This window comes from Gigantopelta aegis, chromosome 10, assembly GCF_016097555.1.
Source record: "Gigantopelta aegis isolate Gae_Host chromosome 10, Gae_host_genome, whole genome shotgun sequence".
Classification (NCBI taxonomy): domain Eukaryota; kingdom Metazoa; phylum Mollusca; class Gastropoda; order Neomphalida; family Peltospiridae; genus Gigantopelta; species Gigantopelta aegis.
The window spans coordinates 67,525,726-67,551,610 of NC_054708.1; the positions used below are offsets into that span (position 1 = coordinate 67,525,726).

At 34.7% G+C, this 25,885-nt stretch overlaps 1 protein-coding gene across 1 annotated transcript in view; it reads right to left on the reverse strand.

Annotated features, from left to right (window-relative positions):
• The window catches only part of LOC121384431 (poly [ADP-ribose] polymerase tankyrase-1-like), a 43,930-nt gene that overhangs the window by 15,088 nt on the left and 2,957 nt on the right, over positions 1-25,885 (reverse strand). The window contains exons 2-18 of the mRNA XM_041514825.1: positions 22,327-22,551; positions 21,300-21,395; positions 18,391-18,503; positions 17,736-17,830; positions 16,581-16,647; positions 15,972-16,158; positions 14,334-14,455; positions 12,081-12,172; positions 10,665-10,743; positions 9,247-9,418; positions 8,687-8,766; positions 5,210-5,361; positions 3,199-3,265; positions 2,842-2,940; positions 2,178-2,271; positions 953-1,078; positions 631-740 (exon numbers count right to left, since the gene is read on the reverse strand). Coding sequence (XP_041370759.1) covers positions 631-740; positions 953-1,078; positions 2,178-2,271; positions 2,842-2,940; positions 3,199-3,265; positions 5,210-5,361; positions 8,687-8,766; positions 9,247-9,418; positions 10,665-10,743; positions 12,081-12,172; positions 14,334-14,455; positions 15,972-16,158; positions 16,581-16,647; positions 17,736-17,830; positions 18,391-18,503; positions 21,300-21,395; positions 22,327-22,551 — 1,976 coding nt within the window. The remainder of the gene's footprint in view (positions 1-630; positions 741-952; positions 1,079-2,177; positions 2,272-2,841; positions 2,941-3,198; positions 3,266-5,209; positions 5,362-8,686; positions 8,767-9,246; positions 9,419-10,664; positions 10,744-12,080; positions 12,173-14,333; positions 14,456-15,971; positions 16,159-16,580; positions 16,648-17,735; positions 17,831-18,390; positions 18,504-21,299; positions 21,396-22,326; positions 22,552-25,885) is intronic.

Below are 25,885 nucleotides of genomic sequence, written 5' to 3' on the forward strand. Positions count from 1 at the left end.
ACAGAGTGCAGCGGGTACAACACACAATCAAACAACTCTCTTCTAACCCGGGTATCATAGAGACACAATACAGAGTGCAGCGGGTACAACACACAATAAAAAAAACTCTTTCAACTCGGGTATCATAGAGACACAATACAGAGTGCAGCGGGTACAACACACAATCAAAAAACTCTAACCCGGGTATCATAGAGACACAATACAGAGTGCAGCGGGTACAACACACAAAAAAAAACTCTCTTTCAACTCGGGTATCATAGAGACACAATACAGAGTGCAGCGGGTACAACACACAATCAAAAAACTCTCTTTCAACTCGGGTATCATAGAGACACAATACAGAGTGCAGCGGGTACAACACACAATCTCTTTCAACTCGGGTATCATAGAGACACAATACAGAGTGCAGCGGGTACAACACACAATCAAAAAACTCTCTTTCAACTCGGTTATCATATAGACACAATACAGAGTGCAGCGGTACAACACACAATCAACAAACTATCAAAGAAATATTTTGCCAAATTGTAGTCAAATATTAGGAGATGACATTAAGTATGTTTTCATTTCCAATAAAGGCTATTTCAGTTCTATAAAAATTATTGAAAATTCTGTGTTAAAATAGCTTACCCCGTACGACGAAGCATTGTGTAGCGGTATCAGTCCACCCTTGTCTTGTGCATTTACGTCCGCTCCATTCTCAAGAAGAAATTCAGCCACTTCAACATTATTGTAGCCAGCTGAGAAAAAAATAACCCAACAACAATAAATAAAATATTCAAGTACACTGTCAGATCAGTTTTTATTAGGTAGTAAATGTGAAAAACCCCCCAAAAACCCCAAAATAATTTGGTGCACTGCTTAATCAATAATAAAATGAAAACATGAATGATCTCAATCAAAAACATATTTGAAATCATCCCAACTGACAATAAGACTCTGAAAATATTACCAGCTAAATGTAGAGGTGTTGAGTTTCTCCCTTGGGTGTCTCGACAGTTGATATTTTCTGTGGTCGATAATTTCTGAACTCGGGCGAGGTTGCCTTTCTTGGCTGCTTCTAGTAATGCAGAATCTCCTAGTATGATCAAACAAAAACATATTCAGGTGTGAATGTGATGGTAACTTAAACACCTATACTACATTACACATTAAGGGGCCGTCCATAATTTTCAACATTTTCATTGTCTACAAAGAGTACACTTTTGACCCCCCTCCCCACGCCCAAAAGTGTACACCCCCAAATGAAAAATGTTGATCGACATTTTTCATTTTCAAAGAAAGTGTACGCTGGCCCCTTAAACCCCTCCCCCCTGCGTATGGTTTGTACGCTCGTGAAAATTATGGACGGCCCCTAACACTAATGTGTATCTCTATATTTATGTAATTTCTTTTGATATTATTTAATATCATGAGGAGGGGGTCCACCTTTAAGGGCTAAAACCAAAATCAGAAGCTATCAACATTTTGTTAATGATATAGCTGCTTATTATTGAAGAATTTTGTGTAATGGTTAAAACCAAATATCTCTACCTATTTTTCTCATTTTTATTTTTATTAGCGACAATCCATTTTTTGGAAGGAAGAAAGAAATGTTTTATTTAACGATGCACTCAACACATTACATTTACGGTTATATGGCATAGAATATATGGTTAAGGACCACAGATATATTGAGGGAGGAAACCTGCTGCCTTTTTGATTAGCAGCAAGGGATATTTTATATGCACCATCCCATAGACAGTATAACATATACCACAGCCTTTGATGTACCAGTTGGGGTGCACTGGCTGGGGTAATAAATCAATTTTTTGGTTATTAAGGTATAGTTACACCTACATCTGTAATACTGTATATTGCAGTACTTTCCATGTTTTTAGTAATTTCATGAATATAGAATCTGCTGAAATTTACCAACTTTCAAAAAACCTAGCAGTCCTTGAATTAAATAGATACGTACCAGAGTCAAGGAAGATGAACAATCACGATCACTCATATGACTGGTTTTTGGTGCCTAACATTAGAAGAATGTGGTATGATAGAAGACGATGGTACCAGTCATATTGTTCCCAAGTGCACTACCTTCTTAACACACCACTACTTTCAAAGTCTAGCACTGTCCTGTTTTCCATTGGGAGGTAACATTAAGTATCTATACAGACAGAAGACAGACTTACCTCTCAACAGATCAGCCACATCGTGGTCTCCTTCTTTCACCAGGTCAATGGGGGTATGGCCGTCTCGGTTCTTCTTGTTTGGATCTGCACCATGCTGAAACGAATGAATTAACAGTCAGATTAAAAAATATCTTATCTTATTGATTCACAATACAAAATGACACAAAAAGTTTGGACTAATGTTTTCCAAGTTAGGTCTACACCTATAAAGGTGACAATGTTAATTATTCTTAAAATTCAGAACAAACAGTGCTACAAAAACTACATAATCACAAGATTTATAACATTCCTTGTTTGACTTTAATGCATCTAAAGGATGGTATAGTGGCTTAGTAAAATTAACAAACTTAATAGTTCTTACCATCACTGAAAATATGCCCAACCTCTAGTTTCTGCTTTTGTCCATATCAATAGTAAAGGAATCTCTTTGTTAGTACTGTTATTACGTAAAATGTATAAAATTTATATAAGAATTTTATTACTTTTCTATTTGAATACTTGTTTCAGTAATTTCACACTATGCACACACTCTGGTAATCCCTATATTTACAAGTTGATTTGAAAATATTAAAATGTTAATATAACTGATAGATGAAGTTGATCTTTCCATTACTAATCTCAAGAAATAAAATTATTTACACAGAAATGACAACATTTAACTCACCTTAATAAGTAATTTACAGATTTCAAATTTGCCTTTCGAAGCGGCTTCGTGAAGTGGAGTGAATTTCCACAAGTCAGCCACATTGACACAGGCTCCATGCTAAAATAGTAAAAACGTTAATACATAATAGGTTATTGAGATTTATACCTTTAAAACAAATATTCCATCAAAGTACATAAATGTGTGTGATTAACTGAAATATTCCAAAGTGTGTGGAATGATGGACGTTATATTAGCTGTACTAGAAGTTAATAAAGAATCAAAAACAAACATTTGAAAGATAAAAACATTTATTATTGGAAGTAAAACGTTCATAATATAGATTTGTTTAAGTAATCACAAATTACAACAACCAACCGTAATAAGCAGTTCTGTGACCTCGAAGTGTCCGTACGAGCAGGCATTGTGTAGTGGAACAAGACCTCTGTAAAAATAATATTAATAAATTAATAAATTTTGACACCAAGATCAGATGATATATCAAACAATGCAGGGATATCAACAGGAAAAAGTCTAAGTCAAGCATAAAAAAATATGAGTGAATCTCTAAAAAAAAGTTTTGTAGTTTTAGCACACATGACAAAGACAAAGTTTATTTTGTTTAACAACACCACTAGAGCACATTATTGACTATTGGATGTCAAACATTTGGTAATTCTGAAATATTGTCTTAAAGAGGAAACCCACTACATTGTTCCATTAGTAGCAAGGGATATGCATATTCCAACAGACAGGACGGCACATACCAGTACCTCTGATATGCCAGTTGTAATGCATTGGCTGGAATTAGAAATAGCCCAATGGGCCCATCGACTGGGATTGATCCTAGTCCGACCGTGCATCAGCCGTTATTTTACCACTGGGCTATATCCCGCCCCTAGCACACAGGAAGTGATAAAAGTGTTTGTGCAATGAAAACGTCCTGCAACTTCCTAACCTTAATTAGATATAGCTATGTTAATAAAGTAACATTTACTGTAAAACAGTGATAAAAGTGCTTGTGCAATGAAAACGTCCTGCAACTTCCTAACCTTAATTAGATATAGCTATGTTAATAAAGTAACATTTACTGTAAAACAGTGATAAAAGTGTTTGTGCAATGAAAACGTCCTGCAACTTCCTAACCTTAATTAGATATAGGTATGTTAATAAAGTAACATTTACTGTAAAACAGTGATAAAAGTGCTTGTGCAATGAAAACGTCCTGCAACTTCCTAACCGTAATTAGATATATGTTAATAAAGTAACATTTACTGTAAAACAGTGATAAAAGTGTTTGTGCAATAAAAACGTCCTGCAACTTCCTAACCTTAATTAGATATAGGTATGTTAATAAAGTAACATTTACTGTAAAACAGTGATAAAAGTGTTTGTGAAATGAAAACGTCCTGCAACTTCCTAACCTTAATTAGATATAGGTATGTTAATAAAGTAACATTTACTGTAAAACAGTGATAAAAGTGTTTGTGCAATGAAAACGTCCTGCAACTTCCTAACCTTAATTAGATATAGGTATATTAATAAAGTAACATTTACTGTAAAACAGTGATAAAAGTGTTTGTGCAATGAAAACGTCCTGCAACTTCCTAACCTTAATTAGATATAGGTATGTTAATAAAGTAACATTTACTGTAAAACAGTGATAAAAGTGTTTGTGCATTGAAAACGTCCTGCAACTTCCTAACCTTAATTAGATATAGGTATATTAATAAAGTAACATTTACTGTAAAACAGTGATAAAAGTGTTTGTGCAATGAAAACGTCCTGCAACTTCCTAACCTTAATTAGATATAGGTATGTTAATAAAGTAACATTTACTGTAAAACAGTGATAAAAGTGTTTGTGCAATGAAAACGTCCTGCAACTTCCTAACCTTAATTAGATATATGTTAATAAAGTAACATTTACTGTAAAACAGTGGTCATGAACACAAACTTAAAGACTCCGGAGGATTACAAATCTCAAATGACCACATAAAAAAGTCTGAAATCTGCGGAAAATTGATATCCTTGAACAATAGTAAAAAGTAAACGTGTCACTAATAATACATTTATAGCTATAACTTCCCTTCTCAATAACATAAGGTAAACAGTTTGAAAACATTTATTACATTTTATAAAACCCATTTTTGCTCTTTTTAAACTGTCATTTTTATTGGCAATAATATACAATTTTAAAAAGTTATCTTCACAGTGTTGTTTATATTTTACATTCAAGTAATGTGTAAAAGGCATTTTATTTGGTTTTTAGCAAATTATAATTAAACTATCGCTGTGGTGTGCTGATCCCAATATCATATATGATAAACATGTTACTCTTTTTTGTGTTTTATGTACAGCTTTAAGAAGGGGAAACTGCTGATTCTTACCCTTTGTCTTTGGCGTGGACGTCAGCACCTTGCTGCAGTAAATATTCAACAACAGCCACTCTGTTGTAGCCTGCGGCAAAGTGTAGAGGTGTGGAATGGCGGCCATCAACGTCTCGGCAGTTCACAACATGCGGGTTCGATGAGGTCAGTTTCTGTAAACAAAAAAAAACAAAAAATGTTTAGTCAACCTCTCATAGAAAAGATACTGTAGATCCTGAAATTAATGTGATCATAATATTAATGCAAAAAATGCGAGTTCATATTCTTTGCATTAATAAAATGATGCATTTATTTCTATGTTTTGTAAATGTGTCCCACGTTATTAAAACAAAACAAAGAAAGATTAAAATTCTAATACAGTCCTTGGTTTTTGAAAATTATAGGCGAATGGAAAATCGCACACTTCAATATGCTAAGACGAGTGAAAAATCACTCTCTAAAATAAATAAAATAGGCAGTGTAGCTCTTACTGGATTTTGACTGGTACATCTACAAAATTGTCTATTAAACCAGTATTTCCTGATTTGGTCAACAAAGAGAAATACCAGTTTAATGACTGCATGGAAGCCACTGCCATGTTTTTAATTTTTATTGTTTTAATAAAAGGACCTTCCTATCAGCTAAATGAGCTATAAAAACTGTTGATTTTTGTAAACTGTAGAAATAAATATACCCATCTATTTTACGTGCATCGTTTGTTGAGTGTAACGTTCGCTGTTTTTCACACTCGTCAGATTGAAATTATGTGCACTGTATGAGTGCGATCGCACCCGCGCACCTTAAAAAGCAAGGTCTGCTAATATCTTTATAAAACACAACTGGGAAAACAATTCATTGTAGGCGAGATGGATTAATTGTCCAATTGTCCTACAAGCTATGTGTCACACACTAATAAACAAATAAAGATTAAACGTCTCATACATTTATAAAACAACTGGAGCATAATCATTGTCGGCGACACACACTACTTGTTCAATAGTCCAGCAAGCTGCCAGCCACGTGTGACGATTGAGGGGTCTTTGGCCATCATGTCAAAAGCTGACATGATCAATCGCACATGAATGGATTTTAGCACGCTAATCCTGAGGTCGACCATTTCTTTGCTCTTACTGTTCAAGTTCGATGCAACTTTGTCAGCATACCACTGAGTTAATTGTTCTTTTGTTATGACTTTGAAATCGTCATTCACAGATACGTCCATTGGTTGCAACTCACTAGTGCAACCAGCCAGAACAAACCAAATTTCGAAGTTTCTCTTACTGAGTAAATCAAGAACCGAGTCACATCTGTGTACTGCAAAAACATCAAAAATGGCAAGAGATTTATGGCGAGAGGGTAATCCAAGTTTTTTTTTTACTTTCTTTGCGTATGACACAAGTACTTTGTTGATATACAATAGCATCGTTTCTTCATTGCTCCAATGGTTTGGCGAGTGTGTAATGTGCCAGTCATCCAGGAACTTGTAGCTGGGGTGACATTTGTCCGTTTTCCCAAGATAAATTACTTGTGGAGGTAGCATGTGTCCACTTGCAGTCCCAGCAAGAACCATTGTGATCTCCCATTTGTCTTCAAGACCGACAACGTCTACTTGCTTCACCCCCTTAATAGCTAACGTCCACTTTGCAACCGGTATGATTTTCACTCCAGTATGATCAAGTTGATCACTAAATCACATGGTTTTTTGTGTAATCGTCTCCCGTATACTAGTAACAAACACATCACCTTTCTCTTCATAGTCGTCTGGTACATTTCTGGCAGCTTTTAGTGGCTTTCCGTTTAACAAATCCATATCTTGCAAGAAACGAATTGGCCCAACTCTTGTTGACATTAATAGGACCACCGTTTTCAGCCAACAAGTTCTTGTTTTCATGCAGGACAAGCAGTTGTGAGTATGATATTCCTGTTGACAATTCCACCTGCTTCTCTAATTGCAAACACATGTTCTTTAACAAGAATAATGAGTTCTCCCAAAAGTAGTGGACGTCCCATGTTTTTTATGTAAAAGTTCAAGAATGTTGGCAGTTTTATTCTTAGCTTTTGCAGACAGGTCGGCCTTCTTCATTACCCTAACTGCACTTTCCTCTAAAGATACATCTAATAACTCACAAGTGTTTTGCTGCTCTTGAATTTCCATTTTCTGTGGCATACCTGGTGATTTTGGCCCGTGTTTCAGGTGAGTAATGATTGTTCGTCTGTTTACGTTTCACTCGACAGCAACTTGTAATTTTTTTCTGGAGTTTTAGAAGCCTCAATGTTCACTTTATTTACTGTGTCCATTCTGGTAGCTTTTTTTGGTGTCAAAGCATTTGCGGGATCTGGCAGTCCCGCGGGCAGTTTTTTGGTGAAAGTAATGTACTTGTACATTCTTCGCAAGTACATTCGTTGGAAGTTACAGTTGTAATCGTACATGTATGTTTATGTTTAGCCAGATTTGGTTAACTATGTACATTACATAAATGATTGCTGCAAAAATATGCGTTGAGTTAATCTCACCAAAAACAATAGGGACTAAATAGGATAACTGATGTATACACAGACATATTAATGAGTTGATCTTATAAAAGACGTCTGTAACTTGGGATTTAACTGAAAAGTACATAGGCGAGTGTGTGTTCTTAGGAAAGTAAACTTTCAAAAGGAGGCCACTCGCATTAAGTTCATGTCGCATTTTAGTCTGCCCACCTTCTCTCGCATTAATTTAGGGACGCATTAATTTCTGGATGTACAGTAATACATGTAAATATTATGTGCCAATTTTTTGTTTTCAAAACAATCTAATCATAGTCTGGTGTCACGTTATGTTAGTTGTTAGGCCTACTACATTCTCCAGGTAATTAATGTCTCAATTTGTTTGGCTTCAGACCCGATTTAAGAACTTTGTTAAGTATAAACACTGGTTTGTATGGCAATACAACACAGTACACTGGTTTAGAAAGTGGTGGGCTTCTTGATGCTGCTATGGTTTATAGATATTTATATATATATATCTGTGTGTGTATGTATGTGCCCCCCCCCCCCCCCATCCACTAATTCTCCCTCTCTTTCCCCCACTATCTTAGGTCAGACAGAAAGTTTAGTCCCACTAATATGTATTTTCATAAAAATATCACCTAAAATCTTTGATACAAATAATGTAATAGTAAACCATTATATTTATTATAAAACCAAGTTTATTTGAGATTTTTAACACAGTTTATGTCATCGGTCTTAAAGGTGGTTAGGTTCGGGCTTCAGATTCCAGTACTGGCTCAAACTCGGACAATTTTTTCACCAATAACTACTAATCATTAACCCCTGTCCTGGATAGAGAGCACAGGCGGCTGAAATCATGTTTTGAGGGATCGAAAGAGTACTTTATAGTACAGTGTTTCCAAGACATAAACAATCTCACCTTGACCAGCTCCATGTCCCCAACTTTATCTGCCTCTAACAACTGATAGTGGTATACATGTAGTCGTGTATGGTATACAATCTCACCTTGACCAGCTCCATGTCCCCAGCTTTAGCGGCCTCTAACAACTGATAGTCATCATCTGAACTACCAACTAGAGGATCCTCTGAAAAAATAACTGTACTTGTTAATACAGAAATGGTATGGAACCTTAGAGACTTGATAGGTTTGTGTAAACCCTGCTTTAATATCCATATTACTGTCATATTGGTATTATACATTTAAACATATTTAAATCATTTCTAACCTTCATAATAAGTTCCAATTATTTCTGTTCAGTAGTATGACTAATGTTTATATTATTGTTAAGAGTACAACATAAATAATGTATTTATTTCTGTACCTTAACACAGTCGTATATTTTCTGTGGCTTGCTGAGCTGCAGTGTAACCTTGCAGTGACATAATACTGGAGTCGATTCTATATGACTTGGTAAAGTAAATATTAGTTTCTATTTCCGTACCTTGAAGTAGTCGCTGTATATTTTCTGTGGCTTGCTGAGCTGCAGTGTAACCTTGCAGTGACATAATACTGGAGTCGATTCTATATGACTTGGTAAAGTAAATATTAGTTTCTATTTCCGTACCTTGAAGAAGTCGCTGTATATTTTCTGTGGCTTGCTGAGCTGCAGTATAACCTTGCAGTGACACAATACTGGAGTCGATTCCATACGACATGAGAAGACGACATGCCTGTATGTTCCCCTGCTGTCCCACTCGGTGTAAAGCCGTCTGGCCACTGCCGTCCAGAGAATTCACCTAAAAGAAATTAGGATCGTTTTATGTTTTAAAAATGACATCATATTTGATTATTTCTAAATAATAAATTTTAAAATATCATAAATGAAAAGTCACCATGAATGTTTAATACTAACTGGGAAAAGTATTATTTGAATATTTCTAAACAACATGTTTTACAGTATCATAAATGAAAAATCACCAGGCATGTTAAATGCTAACTGAGAAGAGTAATAAGATTTAAGGTTAAAAGGGGCGGAACTTAGCTCAGTGGTAAAGTGCTCATTTGATGTCAGGTCAGTTTGGAATCGATCCCTGCTGGTACGCCCATTTGGCTATTTCTCGTTCTAGCCAGTGCACCATGACTGGTATATCAAAGGCTGTGATATGTGCTATCCTGTCTGTGGGATGGTGCACATAAAAGATCCCTTACTACTAATGGATAAACGTAGCAGGTTTCCTCTTTAAGTCAATTTTAACAATAGTCAATAATTAATAGATCAATGTGGTCTATTGGTGTCATTAACCTTCTGACTACCGCAGGCGAGATATCTCGCCCGACGTCACATCAGTTGACATACTGTACACTGTATACAGTGCATTCCCCAATTCATATTTCCCACCGTTTTGCACACGGCACTCACCGGAAACGGAAATATAATAAAAGAAAAAAGATTTCTTTTCAAAATGGTGGCTTTTATTTAGATTTTTTCAATTGAAAATACCTTGAAAAATTTTCAAGAAGTGGTTTTCGGCAAGTATTTTTGCTTGACAACAATGGCAGCATGTCACAGTCATTTTCAGGGATTGATAGCTGATTGTGACAGCTAATTTGATAATAAATTTTACCAACAACGAAAATCACCAAATATTGCAATATGAATTGTAGTTCGGGTTTTTAAAAAGAATTCTGGTCAGAAAACCACTGATATTGGGAATAATGGACATAAATACTGGACAACTGGCCACAAATGCCCGTAAGTAAATGCAACTTTTCCGATTTTTTGCCTAATTTAAATCACCATTAACTGATCTAAAAATCATAAAAATTACAAAAACCCATGAAAATAATACTTACCGATTCATATATGAACTTTATGTCATATATTTATAAAACATTTAAGAGAATATATGTCAGTAAAAATTATAAACCTGTACCCACTCAACATGGGTTTTGTTAAAAATGAATCCAGTAGTCTGAACAAACTTTTTTAAGGTTAAAAACCACTAATGCTAATTACATATCACAAGAAAAATGTCTTCCTACCTTTGCACCATGTTTCAGCAGTATGTCCATGACATCATAATGGGCCTTATCTGCAGCTATATGCAATGGTGTTAAATAGCTGTAAGAAAACAAATAAACAATAGTTAAAGCCTATTCAACACAAGTAATTCTATACAATATTAAAATAATGTTACAAAAAAACAAAACAAAAACAGTGAAGAATTTTATGAATCAACTGCAATATAAATTATAATAAAATAAATATGATGCCAATGATACTTGTATTCTTCAGCAACATGAGTTAATATGTAATAGAAATCTACATTGTGAGGAATAAATACTTTTGTGTGAATTAAGACTGTTGTTATGTACACTGTGGCACCACACCACCACTTAGTCCAGGGCCCTGTTCCACGAAGCAATCTTAGCGCTAAAATCACCGTAAGTGCATAACTACTGTAAGCACTTAAGGTGATCTTGGTGCTAAGATCGCTTTGTGCAACGTGGGCCCAGGTTAGGAAATAGTACCTCATTACAAACATAACACAAAATTATGAAATGCCTTTTAAAATCTTTCTTTGATGATTACAAGTAGGTTGACCTCTTAGTATTTAAATACACTATTGGATTGAAATTACTTATTCCTTCTAGTATATATTAAACTGATAACATCTGTGTAAGTGGTATACTGCCAATTGTATAACAGCAAAATTAGGCGGTGCTCTGCTATATGGGTGGCTAACTAAAAAAAAATTGTTGTCAACCTATGATGATTTTTGGCATGGTAATTGTCAAGGGAGAGTACTCCTTTAAATTAGCAGTCACATAGCTCTCCTGTTTTTCACCAAATATATTCCGACATAGAAACTGTATTTAACTGCACTGAGTATTTAATAGTGGTATGCCACCTTGAATAGCTTGGCAGTTCTGATAAGACCTGTATATACAACTTTACTATATAATATCAAGATACGAGAATTCTACAGAATTAAACGTCTCGCCTACCATAAACTGTTTCAGTAAATAAAAAAATAACTTGATGGCATGGGTACACATCAAGGAATACTTATGAATTATTCTTTTTATTATTATTATTATTTTTTTTTTTCTATTTGTTTATTTTACTTCCTTCTATTACTTCTTCTTTCCTTTTTGTGGTAACATGTTTATTAATATCATAACATATTATTTGTATTCTTGTATAGTGTGTATTCTATAACATTAATGTATGGTAGTCATACCAGGGACCCCAACTCTGGCATTACCATATTTCTTTTCTGGGGATAATAAATTTTGAAAAAAAAAGGAGAAAAAAAAAGAGGAATACTTATGAATACACAACTAAACAATTCTATCACAGAAATTTTCTTCTTTTCAAATTAGATGATCCATCACACGGGTTTACACAATGACAAAGTTAACATGTCACATGATTATGGAACCGACATGACTTACTCTTTGTTTTTATCATTCAAATTGGCCCCTTTTCTGATGAGATGATCCACCACTTGTTTTCTTTTCGGAAATGGAGATATAGCTGCACAGTGCTGAAAGACAGGAAAATAAAACATGACCCTAAATATTTAGATTTGTAGCACCAACATTAAATATATATTAAAACCTCTTAAAACCCAGACCCTCTGTTAACCAGAATTCCCTCAAAACCTGATTATTTTTTATAGTTCCTTTTTAAATATCAGTAGAGAACATAACCTTTCTAAAACAAACACCCCTTAAAACTATACTTTTTATTTGATTCTGTGAGTGTTTGGCTTAGAGGGGTTTCACTGTACCTGAAAACAGATACAAAAATAAATCTTTTATTAAATTAATGAAAAGAAATGAAAAGGAAAAACCAACCATATTTTAAGACAATTCTAACATGATAACAACTATAATTTCAGGTGTCAGGCCTGGTGCTTATAAAACTTTTAGAGTCTAGACTCGAGACTCTAATAGAGTCTGAGACAGTAATGTCATGGCGACACTATACAAATTGTATGTGTGTGACATCATTTGAGATTGAGTCTGGACTCTAAAAGTTTTATAAGCACGGGCCCAGGAATGTGTATTTTAAAGGTGCAGATTTTATATAAACATTGTAAATTCACTTGATATTACACACAATGTCACAAAAGAAAGGTCAGCCAACAAGTGTTGCATATTTAAACAACAATAAATACAAATACAGTGAAACCTGTCTAAACTGGATCATGCTGGGTATCTAATATTTATACGGTTTAGACAGGATCCAGTGTTTAGATGGTCGCGTTTCAAAATACAGAGTTATTTCCCTTGACATCAAACTCATAACTGTGAACGAAGATGTCGGATAACTGCCAAATGAATGTGACTGTCTGAGCGTCATGGAGTAATAATAATATCGCTGTTTTCTGGAAGTAGTGTTTTCATTTGTTTACACTACACAGGTTTGTTCCGGTTAATTAATTAAGGATTTTACATTTTGAAACAAAAATCAATCCAGTTTCCGAAATTGACAGGTTTCAGTTTTATCAAGTTTTTAATACATGGTTTAAGTAAGAGAAAATTTGGGTCCAAGAAATTTGGCCAGTTTTGACAGGATTTCGGTATATTCAGGGTCTGGTTTAAACAGGTTTTACTATACTTTACTAATAGAATATATCACTGTTGTGAGGTACAGATAAGGCAATTCCAATGCGAGGGACAAAAGGTTTTGTTCCAAGGGATGGAATTGCCTTATTTACACCTCACAACAGTGATTGATTCTTTTTCTTGCCCATTTAATTACAGTAACAAAACATTAACTTTGTAAGCTACAAACTCATTTAATCATATGCAGAAAAATATAGTCCGCATTATGCAATGACATAAAAATATAACAACTGAACAATAAATATAAAGTTGAAAATATTAATTTGCTTAAATATTTTTTAAACAATGATACAACTTGAAATGGCAAACAGAATTCTAAAAAACATGAGTTATGACGTCACTAATCATAAAACATGAGCTATGGTGTTAGGTGTATGTAGAAAATCGTCTAGCCCCGGGGTGCTAGATTAATAGAATCTATCACCGTTGTGAGGTATAGATAAGGCAATTCCATCACGAGGGACAAAACGTTTTTTGTGAGTGCCAAGGTTTACAGAGGCCCTTACAAAAACATTTTGTCTTGGGGTTTGGAATTGCCTCATCTATACCTCACAATGGTGATTGATTTTTTTTTGTTGCCATTTTTAATTTTAGTAACAAAACATTAATTTTGTAAGCGATGCTTTGTTTATTGTAGAATGATTCGTAAACATTTTACCTACAAACTCATTTAATCATACACGGGGAAAATATAGTTCACTTCATGCAACAACATAAAAATGTAACAACTTACCAATAAATATAAAGCTGAAAATATTAATTTGTTTAAATATTTTTTAAACAATGATACAACATGAAATGGCAAACAGAATTGTGAAAACCATGAGTTATGACATCAATCATTGTAAAGCATGAGTTATGACGCCACGCGCATGTAGAAATCGTCTAGCCCTTGGGTCGGACAGATTTTTCTAGCCCTAGGGTGAGACAAATTTTTCAAGCCCTAGGGTCAGACAGATTTATCTAGCATCATGCAAAAGCTGGATAATGCTGTCCAGTGGGCCAGAAAGACGTATCTAGCCTCCTGCAAAAGCTGGCTAATTCAGTCTGTGGGCAAGAAACATTGGTATTTACCAAGGCAGAATCTCCGGTGTACGGGTGTTTGAAATTGATGATGTCCGATGTCAGATATTTCTTCACTCGTGTCAAATCAGACTGACGAGCGCCCTCTAGCAGAGAATGACCCTTGTACTCAACTGAAAAATAAAACACAATGATCATGGAGCTGTACTCAACTGAAAAATAAAACACAGTGATCATGGAGCTGTACTCAACTGAAAAATAAAACACAGTGATCATGGAGCTGTACTCAACTGAAAAATAAAACACAATGATCATGGAGCTGTACTCAACTGAAAAATAAAACACAATGATCATGGAGCTGTATTCAGCTGAAAAATAAAACACAATGATCATGGAGCTGTACTCAACTGAAAAATAAAACACAATGATCATGGAGCTGTAATCAACTGAAAAATAAAACACAATGATCATGGAGCTGTACTCAACTGAAAAATAAAACACAATGATCATGGAGCTGTACTCAACTGAAAAATAAAACACAATGATCATGGAGCTGTAATCAACTGAAAAATAAAACACAATGATCATGGAGCTGTACTCAACTGAAAAATAAAACACAACTTCAGGTTAAAATTTAGTTTCTCATTTAAAATATTACTGTGTTCATACATAGTCACATTCAATTTATTTCTAGATCCATAATCACCTATAAATGCAACTAACATTGGCCAAAAAAAACAAACAAAAAAAACCGTAATTGTAAATGAGTAATTGAGTTAAAAACTTTTGAATGGCCAGACTTCCCACTAATTTAATAGGATACATTTCTAAAAAAAACTTGTGAAACTCCAATATCATCCAAATTTTAACAGTATTCGAGTAAAACAGTCACATAAAAACACTGCCATAAGTTTCCATAAATAAGGAAGGAGACAGGTTTTATTTAACAACTCATTCAACACATTTTAATTTTGTAATATGTCATCAGATATATGGTTAAGGACCACACAGATAATGGGGAAACCCACTACTGCCACCCCATGATCTACTCTTTTTGATTACCAGCAAGGGATATTTTATATGCACCATAACATAGACAGAATAATATATAGTACTTTTGTTACACATATTATAGAACACTAGCTGAAATGATAAATAAACCTGCTGGTGAGGAACAATCCTAGATGAACCATGTATCAAGTGAGTGCTTTACCACTGGGCTATGTCCTGACCTTTTTTTCCAGAAACATTGTAACAATCAAGATGCGCGGTCGGTCTAGGATCAATCCCCCGTCAGTGGGCCCATTAGGCTATTTCTCGTTCCGGGCCAGTGCACCATGACTGGTATATCAAAGGCTGTGATATGTGCTATCCTGTGTGTGGGATAGTGCATATAAAAGATCCCTTGCTGCTAATCGAAAAGAGTAGCCCATAAAGTGGCGACAGCAGGTTTCCTCTCAATATCTGAGTGGTCCTTAACCATATGTCTGATGCAATATAACTGTCAATAAAATGTGTTGAGTACGTCATTAAATAAAACATTTCCTTCCTTGTAACAATCAATATCACACTGGGTGTACAAAAATAAATTTGTAAGCAGTAACACGGACCTTTCACAGATATCATAATTATATTAACAAAAGTAAGAAGAATGAAGATGCCAGTTAAAACATTTAACCAGAAACTTACCTTGTAATCTCTCCTGAAGTTCGCGGGTGGGAGCAACATCGAGAGGACTTTTCGAATGACAGTTTACGAGGGTCGGGTCGGCACCATGCGACAGAAGCAGAGAACACACCTCAACACGAGACTTGGAGGCAGCTTCGTGTAGTGGGGTAAACTGCCACAGATCCATCGCATTCACACCCGCTCCAGCCTAAAACATAGCAGACCATATTTCAACACTAGCACAAAACAAACACTGTGTCACTAAAACAATACAAAGTATATTAAAACTACCATGAACCATGCACTACCAATAAAGAAAATCTGAAATGATTAACTTATGACCGTTAAACATTATTACAAATCACGTAAGTATATATATAATACTGAAAACAACATGAAGTTTCATTACAATTAAAACATGATGCTACCAGTCACTAGTGTCAGTTTCACACTCAAAACAGTATGACATAGAATCAACTGTTAAATCTATAACAAATCATGTTTAGTGTTAACATGAATAGACAAGGAAACCTAACTTGAATTAAGACACAAATCTATGACAAATTGCAAATGCAGAAATACAAAACAAAAGGATATCGAAAAGAAATTAAAGGTACATTGTATATTCACCTTTAGAAGCATTTCAGTCACTTCAAAATGTCCGTAGGAACAGGCGTTGTGAAGAGGAACAAGTCCACTAAAATAAAAATCATAATGATAACAAAAGAAAACCCATTACACACAGGCACTGTGGACAGCACATACAAACAAAACTAAAGGTAGTGCATTTAAATTTTACATAATGTTTAATTATTGAAGGGACATAGCTTGCTGCAATTTTTAAGATGTTATCGACTAACAGAGACTTTTTAATGACTGTAATTACATATCAAATATATTTTTCTGCATAAAATATTAGCGGCTGTATATTAAACGTGTTTCTGATAGTTTTAATATTTTTTATTAGGTTAAATTTCATTTTATTTTGCTAAAATATTTTTTTCCCATACATACGAAATTATTTGAATACAAAATCCAATTTGGGCTTGTTAGAAATATTAAAATGGCCAGAAACACATTGAATATACAGACACTGATATTCTCAACAAGAAAGTATATTTAATATGTAAGTTTAATCGTAAAAATATTTTATTAGTCAAAGTTGCATAATGGTGGTTTACTGCCAATATTATGTATTACAGCTTTGAAATATAAACATTATATCCTCAACATAAACAAAATGTGTTAATTTGCCAGATTGTGTAGAATTTCTGATTTCATAAAATTTGTGAAAATAGGAACCTAGTTGTATTGAACTCAAGTCTGTTTACATGCAGGGTTAGAGTTTAACCATGGCACCAATGGAAAGTGACGTGGTTGCCTTCCTTATTTGCTGTCGAGTCAAAACAAATCAGATGTCGTCAACATCAAAACCCCTGGCATGGTGCCTTACCTGGTTTGCCACCATTCTCTTCCTATACATCCCATATTTTTAGTAATCAAACACACTTGTAATTAGTTTTGCTTTGGTGCTCTAGTTATTGTTATTAAATCAAAAGCATCACTGAGAGTAAATGCAATAAAATTTAACAAAAATCCCCAAGAATTCTAAATTTATATACATAACAAAAATCTTAATATAGTGTATATTCCACAAAATTTGCTTACATGCCTTAATCCTTGCTTACTACACGTATCTTTAAAACTGTTTACATATTAGTCAACCTGTATTAAAAAATAGATTATAGCCTATGTGTTATTTGTTTATTTGTGTAAACTCCTCACCCTTTATCCTTGGCGTGGACATCAGCTCCGTGTTGTAGTAACAGCTGAACTATTCTCGTCCGATTATATCCTGCTGCTAGGTGTAATGGAGTTGACTGAAAAATAAGTTATTAAATAAAAACAAACAAACTCAGCTACATATATTTATATAGGTCTTCTTCTGTCTTATAGATGAGTTAATTTTAAAATAAGGCTAACATAAAATTGACTTTTAAAAAATAGAAGAGTAAAGTCAGGGCTAGCTCTGGCATTCGCCAAATTCGCCAATTGCGAATTGTAACAACAAATGGCGAATTTTATTTTAATTTGGCGAAAGAATTTCAAGTATTGATATTTTGTTACAAAATAACTGGGGATCTATAAAATTTGTAAGTTTAATAGATAATTTGGCGAAATGTTCTTCTGATCCGGAGCTAGCCCTGAAAGTGGTGGCAAAAGTGTAAGTCATTTACATATAATGTCTTGAATATTAAATGCAAAAGTAATATTCATCACTGAGGGACCAAAAAGATAATTTATTTAGGTCCTGTTTATTTTGCACTTTCTTGCATCATCCATATATGGTTGATACATTTGATAATATTGTTTGAACCACAGACACTTTTAAATGATTGGCCTTTAGAGTGTTTTCAAGTGTGTAAACAAGATGGCTAACCTTGCGACCATCACTGGCGTGACAGTTTACATTCAATGGAGTCAGTAGAGTCATCAGTTTCTCCTCGTTCCCACTCCTGGAGGCTTCTAGTAACTCATCCTTCTTGTATTCACCTGGTAATATAAATGTTTATACATATATAAATATTTATACAATCATCAGTTTCTCCTCATTCCCACTCCTGGAGGCTTCCAGTAGTTCATCCTTCTTGTATTCACCTGGTAATATATTATTAAATGTTTATACAGTCACTTGTTGTTAACAACAAAACCATTACAATACTTTACAAACCAAGAACTCTATAGAAAGAAATGTGTCTGGTTGACCAAAATCTGGCTTGGTGTAAGCCGACTGGCTTTTAATAATTGTTATTGTCAATATCCCTAACTGCGTTATGCTTCCAACTCTGTTTGCTTCGTTTTCTCGTGGACAGTTCGCGCATTTATCATCCAATTTGTTGTCGTCTGCTCGCCATTCATTTGTGAGTTTTTTCTTCACAGTTCTAGAACATTTTTATGAACAATAAAGTTCAAACAAGTAAGTATCTAAATACAAAACTTTACAAACCTCTAAAACCATTAATTTTACTAAGTCGTTTTTGTTTAATTTTATTCCATAAAATTACTGATATCGGGTCCACATGACTAGTAAAAATTAACTTAAAATGGAGTTAACATTCGGTGCGTGTCACATGACCTCACACGTGCAAGATCAACAAGGCCAAAGCATTTAATTTTTATGATTTTTAACACCCCTGTTGTTAGAATTTGTTTTCAATTATTGTATTCAATCTGCAAAAGGTATGCTACAGTGTTGTGTCTCTATTGTAATGATCGTGGCAGGCCATCGGTCTACAGGCTGGTAGGTACTGGGTTCGGATCCCAGTCGAGGCATGGAATTTTTAATCCAGATACCGACTCCAAACCCTGAGTGAGTGCTCCGCAAGGCTCAATGGGTAGGTGTAAACCACTTGCACCGACCAGTGATCCATAACTGGTTCAACAAAGGCCATGGTTTGTGTTATCCTGCCTGTGGGAAGCGCAAATAAAAGATCCCTTGCTGCCTATCGTAACAAGAGTAGCCTATGTGGCGACAGCAGGTTTCCTCTAAAAAAATCTGTGTGGTCCTTAACCATATGTCTGACGCCATATAACCGTAAATAAAATGTGTTGAGTGCGTCGTTAAATAAAACACTTCTTTCTTTCTTTCTATTGTAATGAATAGTATTCATAATCCATTGATAACAATAGTAAATATTTTTTAGTGTATAAATTGTGTGAATTAAGAATCAATTTATAAATAAAATTATATTTTACAAGCTATTCACTGATATGAACGTAATGTCTATCAGTATTGACAACAAGTGTTAGCAATGAGTGTTGGTAAAACGTGGATCAGACCAGAACGCTTGACAAATTGAATTTTTCTTTCAAAAAAATATTAAACAAAATGTTCGTCAACTGTGCATAGTTAAGAAACATACATTTTTCATGTAGTGGCCTTAAAAATTAAAAATGGCGAACTGTACGTGCGCATTAAGATACTTTTTGCAAATGCATGCTCCTGAATGCAGTTAAAAACTCACACTCTTTCCTGTTTACCAGAGGGTGTTTCACTTTTATTTACTAGAATGGATTTGTTTTATGTCCACATTGTTGATTTTTTTTTATGTTACCGTATTTGACCGGAAATTAGCCCATGTCTTTGAATAAGCCTCCCTCTGTTTTGATAGCATTTAAGAAATTAGGCCCTCATTCGTAAATAAGCCCATCCCTAACTTCGTCCCCTTATAAATAACACGAAACTGCAAGTTTGCTCAAAGCTCATTTAAAAGGTCATACCTCCTGCAGATAATTAAACACAAATGTAACACAATATTTTACCACCAGAGAGATTTAGCAGTCTAACAGTAACAGTGTGTAACATTGTTTTCAATTTCATGCCTGCAGTATTTCTTTGAAGTACTAATGCCCAAGTCTGAACTAAAACCAATTAGGCAAATACCGTATACTGATTGGCTAAGAACAATGACCTAGATTGACAACTCTTTGTAGTGTCAGCTGGCTGTCTGTGTCAGAAACGTGTGTATACACTATTGAGTTTGTTGTTAATTGCTGTTGTTTTAAGTCTTCACAGCATTAAATTTTGGATGTAAATAAACAGCACTGGTAAGTAATTGTAACATAGAAGGTGTGTTTCTGATAATTAGATACTAGTAAACAAACCATTATTAATGGAACACTAATTAATAGATGTGCTACTGAACGTTTTTGTTTTCTTCCTAGTTTATTTAATTATTATTATTTATTTTTATTATTATTATTTATTTATTTTAAACAAAACTGGCCCCTTAGCCCACCCCATGCTAAGCTCACAATGAGTTGTCTTGGGCTCCTGGGCTTATTTCCGGTCAAATACGGTAATTGGTTGCAATCTATTTTGTTTCACGTATCATAGCTGAAAAATGTAGAATAGTATTTCCGTAAATATTGTATTCGTGTTTTTGTTGTTAGGTGAACGCAGTTTGGGATGTCGTTGGTATAACTTTTTTCTATGATTTTTTTTTAATTCAATAAAAGAAATATTTCAAACAGGCACAGGTGTAATTATAAGTATGTCAATGGTTTCAGTGATCTAGGACTTATTATAATTTTTAAGAAATGTAGATATGTGTGAAAATTTTACAAATAGAAAAATGAAAACATTTACATTAATTTATCAATAAGAATATTAACACTTGTATTTTGCATTGCAACTATATTGGTCCGACATTACTACTTATAATAGTAGGATCTGACAGATCTACAATGGTCTACCATTAATGTTACCTGTAAATGAATGAATGAATGAATAAATGTTTAATGATGAATTAATAAGCTAATCTTTAACGACACCCCAGCACATGTTACCTGTAAGAACGGCCTTAGCAGTAGGATCAGAAAGGTCTAGAGCCGTTTTGCCATCGGTATTGCGAATGTTTGGGTCTGCGCCATGCTGAAGAAGAACTGAAAACAAACACAGACAAGATGAAGATTAAAAACAGCTTTGATCTTTCTCTTTATAAAGACATCCATACAGAAAGAAAGAAATGTTTTATTTAACGATGCACTCAACACGTTTTATTTACGGTTATATGCCGTCAGACATATGGTTAAGAACCACACAGATTTTGAGAGGAAACCCGCTGTCGCCACTACATGGGCTACTTTTTCCGATTAGCAGCAAGGGATCTTTTATTTGCGCTTCATACAGGCAGGATAGCACAAACCATGGCCTTTGTTGAACCAGTTATGGATCACTGGTCGGTGCAAGTGGCTTACACCTACCCATTGAGCCTTGCAGAGCACTCACTCAGGGTTTGGAGTCGGTATCTGGATTAAAAATCCCATGCCACGACTGGAATCTGAACCCAGTACCTACCAGCCTGCAGACCGATGGCCTAACCACGACACCACCGAGGCCGGTACATCCATACAGAGTATATCACAAAACGAAATGAAAAGATTTCAGACAAAAGAATCCAGTTGTTAGTTACATTTACCAATGGAAATAATTTCCAGACTATGAATATTATCACTATTCGTATTTTCAAAAATCCATGTTTGAAATATTATTTCCTAAACATTCCTAAATCATTTTAAAGAAACTAGTTTCTTTTTTAGTAACATAACCAGCTGTGAGAACATATTGAATTTTTTTAGTAATATATTAAATAAATTAAAATAATGTGTCGAGGAAATTTCTGATGAGTTGACAGCAAACAATGTTTGTTACTTTGTCCACTGAGGATGTTGGGGGTGTTATATATATAATATTCATGCAAAAAATCCAAACCCTATATCAAGCTGTAATCCTGTATGTTTCCAGTTTTATTAGTAAAGCAAAACATAAAATTTTTAATAGCAAGTCACAGTGATGGATTTGTGTATACTGTACCTATACAGACATCGAGTTTGCCCTTGATTGCTGCTTCATGCAGCGGAGTGTAGTTCCAGTTGTCTCGGGCATTGGGATCAGCGCCGTTACGCAGCAACAACTGAACAACCTCGGCATGTCCAAAAGAACAGGCGTTGTGCAGCGGAATGAGACCACCATCGTCCTTGGCATGAACGTTGGCCCCACAGTCCAGGAGATGGTCAACTACATCCTTCCTTCCAAAACCTGATAAATAAATAAACTTAATACAATATTTTTAAACAGACGTCCATCATATACATGTACATGTATCAAGCTAGACTGTCAAAACGGAGGAGTCACTTCTCCAAACAGTTTAGGGAGAAGTGAGGAGAGTTACGGAGAACTGATGTCTATTTTCTTTAAAAAATAAAATATTAAAAAGTCATTACATTATGATACAAGAATAAGTATTTCAAAATGTAAATATATTTCGTAATTAATATATCTTTATTTTATTTTTAAAATTAATTTAATGCATATATATACATTAATTATTAATATCAATGAATTATTTTCCACTCCATTTTTATTACTATTTTATGGTCATGCTTCTATGAAGGTCACGTGAAGGCACATAGGAAATAATCAATAAAACAGTTACTGCAAGTTTGAGTTAAATTTAATTATTACCAACTGATACATTATTATTATAGTGTTTTCCCTAGTTTGTTTTAGCATGGTGCAGCACCATGCCTCAATTGTCTAGCACCATCTTGCCTTAATCAGCACCATGCTGCCCTGAGATTCAACAAACCTTTTTCACTAATTATTTCTAAAATTGCCTTTATAAAATACCCCAGAAGGTATTATTCATTAATAAAATATGCCTTTTATATCTTTTGCCATACTTTTATTAAAGCAAGCACATAAATTTCAATTAATTTTTGTGTATTTTTAATGGGAAAAAAAAGTGCCCCGAAAATGGTGAAAATGCCCCAAAAGTGTTTGGTCTACCATGCCTTGACAAATTTCTAGGGAAATCACTATATTATTACCAGTTTCAAAATAAATTTCACCATCCATATCACCAGTCATTTCAACAAGTCTTCTTTTGATGTTGGAGGACACAAAGGGTGAAAAACAAAAACTCTTAATTTACATGTTATTGTTAAAAAGCAAATCAAACCACCAACTAGATGTGTCCAAACAGAAAGTCTTTAAGATAATGGCTCCATACATGTTTGAGTATGACTTGTGTTGGTGTCTGTTACATCAATAATCTCACGTTAATTGGTAAACCACTGTTACAGTTGTCACCTTTCAGAGCTGGCAGCTGCCACTATACACAGCACCCAGCTGCCAACAGCACCACCAGATTTATGGCATCCAGCTACTCACATTAGCACTAACAGGGAGTTAAAACATCATGTGATTAATTGCTCTGCTGGGTATTGAGTTGCATAAAGCTCCATGATCAAAGAATCACATATCAGTGAATATCACAGATTAACATGTACTGTATGGGTATACATCATTCATTTGAGTTAAACAATATTTATTTCTGTTTATATTAACAGATGGGATTGGTCAACAGACATAGCCTATATAAAAACCTTTCCCTACATTATACAACTGAAATATTAACTGGTCAACATAGAAAGTACAAGATACGCATTTAGTGTTTCAACTTATTTTTGTGCTTATATCCAATTAAGGTTCAAGCACGCTGTCCTGGGCACACCCCTCAGCTATCTGGGCTGTCTGTCCAGGACAGTGAGTTAGTTGGTTAGTGAGAGAGAAGAGGGTGTAATGGCCATTGGGTCGTTAAAACTCGCTCTGGGTGGGAACTATTTTGTTCTGGTGTTGAGATTCTATAGCATAAACCTTTGATAATATTTTGATGATTTTTTTTTTGTGTGTTCTTTCACTCTATATATACTTTTGTATATATTGTATAATTAGAAAGGAATTAAAATTAATTTTTGTTTTAGTTATAATTAAATAAAACCAAAAATCAAAATGTTACATCATAACACAACCACTTAAAATACACTGATTGGTTGCAAAATAGACAAAACAATTTGAATTAATGTCTGGATTTTCTCCAACTAGTCCAAGCTGTTAACTGCCATGTTCTTCTCACCAACTCTGCAGGGGGGTCAAGTGATGGACATGTGTCAAAGCATTATCCAATCAGCTCTGAGGTTGCCCCAATAGAGGTGTCAACACACTACTTTGTTTATTCTGTCAAGCAGTTATCAACAGTATTGTCATCAACATGATCAATCTGCTGGTTATTTCATTTCATTTCAACTTATTTTTGTGCTTATATTCAATTAAGGTTCAAGCACGCTGTCCTGGGCACACACATCAGCTATCTGGGTTGTCTGTCCAGGACAGTGGGTTAGTTGTTAGTTGGCCAGCTTGTTCTGAATGTGCACGTAAAACCTTATGACCTGACCTGTCAGTTGGTTAGTGAGAGAGAAGAGGTGTAGAGGCCTTACGCCTACCCACTGAGTCCTTAAGAACTCGCTCTGGGTTGGAGTACCTACCAGCCTATAGTCTGATGGCTTAACCACTGCACCACCGAGGCTGGTCAACTTGTTTTACAGTGTAAAACGGATTAACAAAAATCAAATGTCCTGGATGCAGCCACCGGTGATGTCAAAGAATATACCTAGGGACCAGCAGGGTAGACAATATTTATTACTAAATATTATTATTTTTTATTTTTTTTTACGACACCACAATGGCACTTTAATTGTTAATCATTGCCTACAATTGATTACGATTATCCCCGATGTCTCACAGAATCGGCCGAAGAGTTCTGAGTGGCAAACAAACCCACGTGATTTCGACTGACTGAAGCTAAGTTCAGATAATGACAGTTTAAAAGCAAATGTGGGTAAGGAAACTGCACATTATTAATATTATGCAATACAACTCGTCTTGGTGTAAAAAAGTCAGTCGTATGACTGGCAACTAGTATCATAGAATTAAGTTGCCCGACTGAATATTAAAAATTGAGTGCTGTATATGTATGTGGTCGACTGGTATAAATCTTGCACATTATAAACAAGTGCAATAAATAACATAGCAAAACAACTGGTGTGTGGTTCTGTATTTATTATATACTACCTTTCTATGTTATGATTAACAAAAGTTTAATTAAATAACACAACTTAGTCTGGAAAGTTGGAACATGAAGTCATTCCTGTCTAGAGACATGATGTCATTAGGGTGAACGCGCACTATGCATTCAAAATCTTGTATCACACATATGTTCAATACAAGATTTTTTTATTGCATGGTCAGAATTGTATTTATTACAATAGTAAGATTAAATGTGTATGTAATAAAAATAGCTTTCCAAACAATAGGCAGGGCTTCTAGATTATGGTAGCCTCACTCCCATGGCTAGTGATATTCAGTGTTGGGCTAGTAAATAACTACTATTACCATGCCCGATGGCCAGTGAATTATTTTGTGTTGTAGGTAAGTCTACTTTGTAAATATGAATAACCTGCCTGCCCCACCCACCGATGTTAGTGTTTTTAAGCTCTATCTCCTTCTTTAGGTGACATCGCAGATAATCACT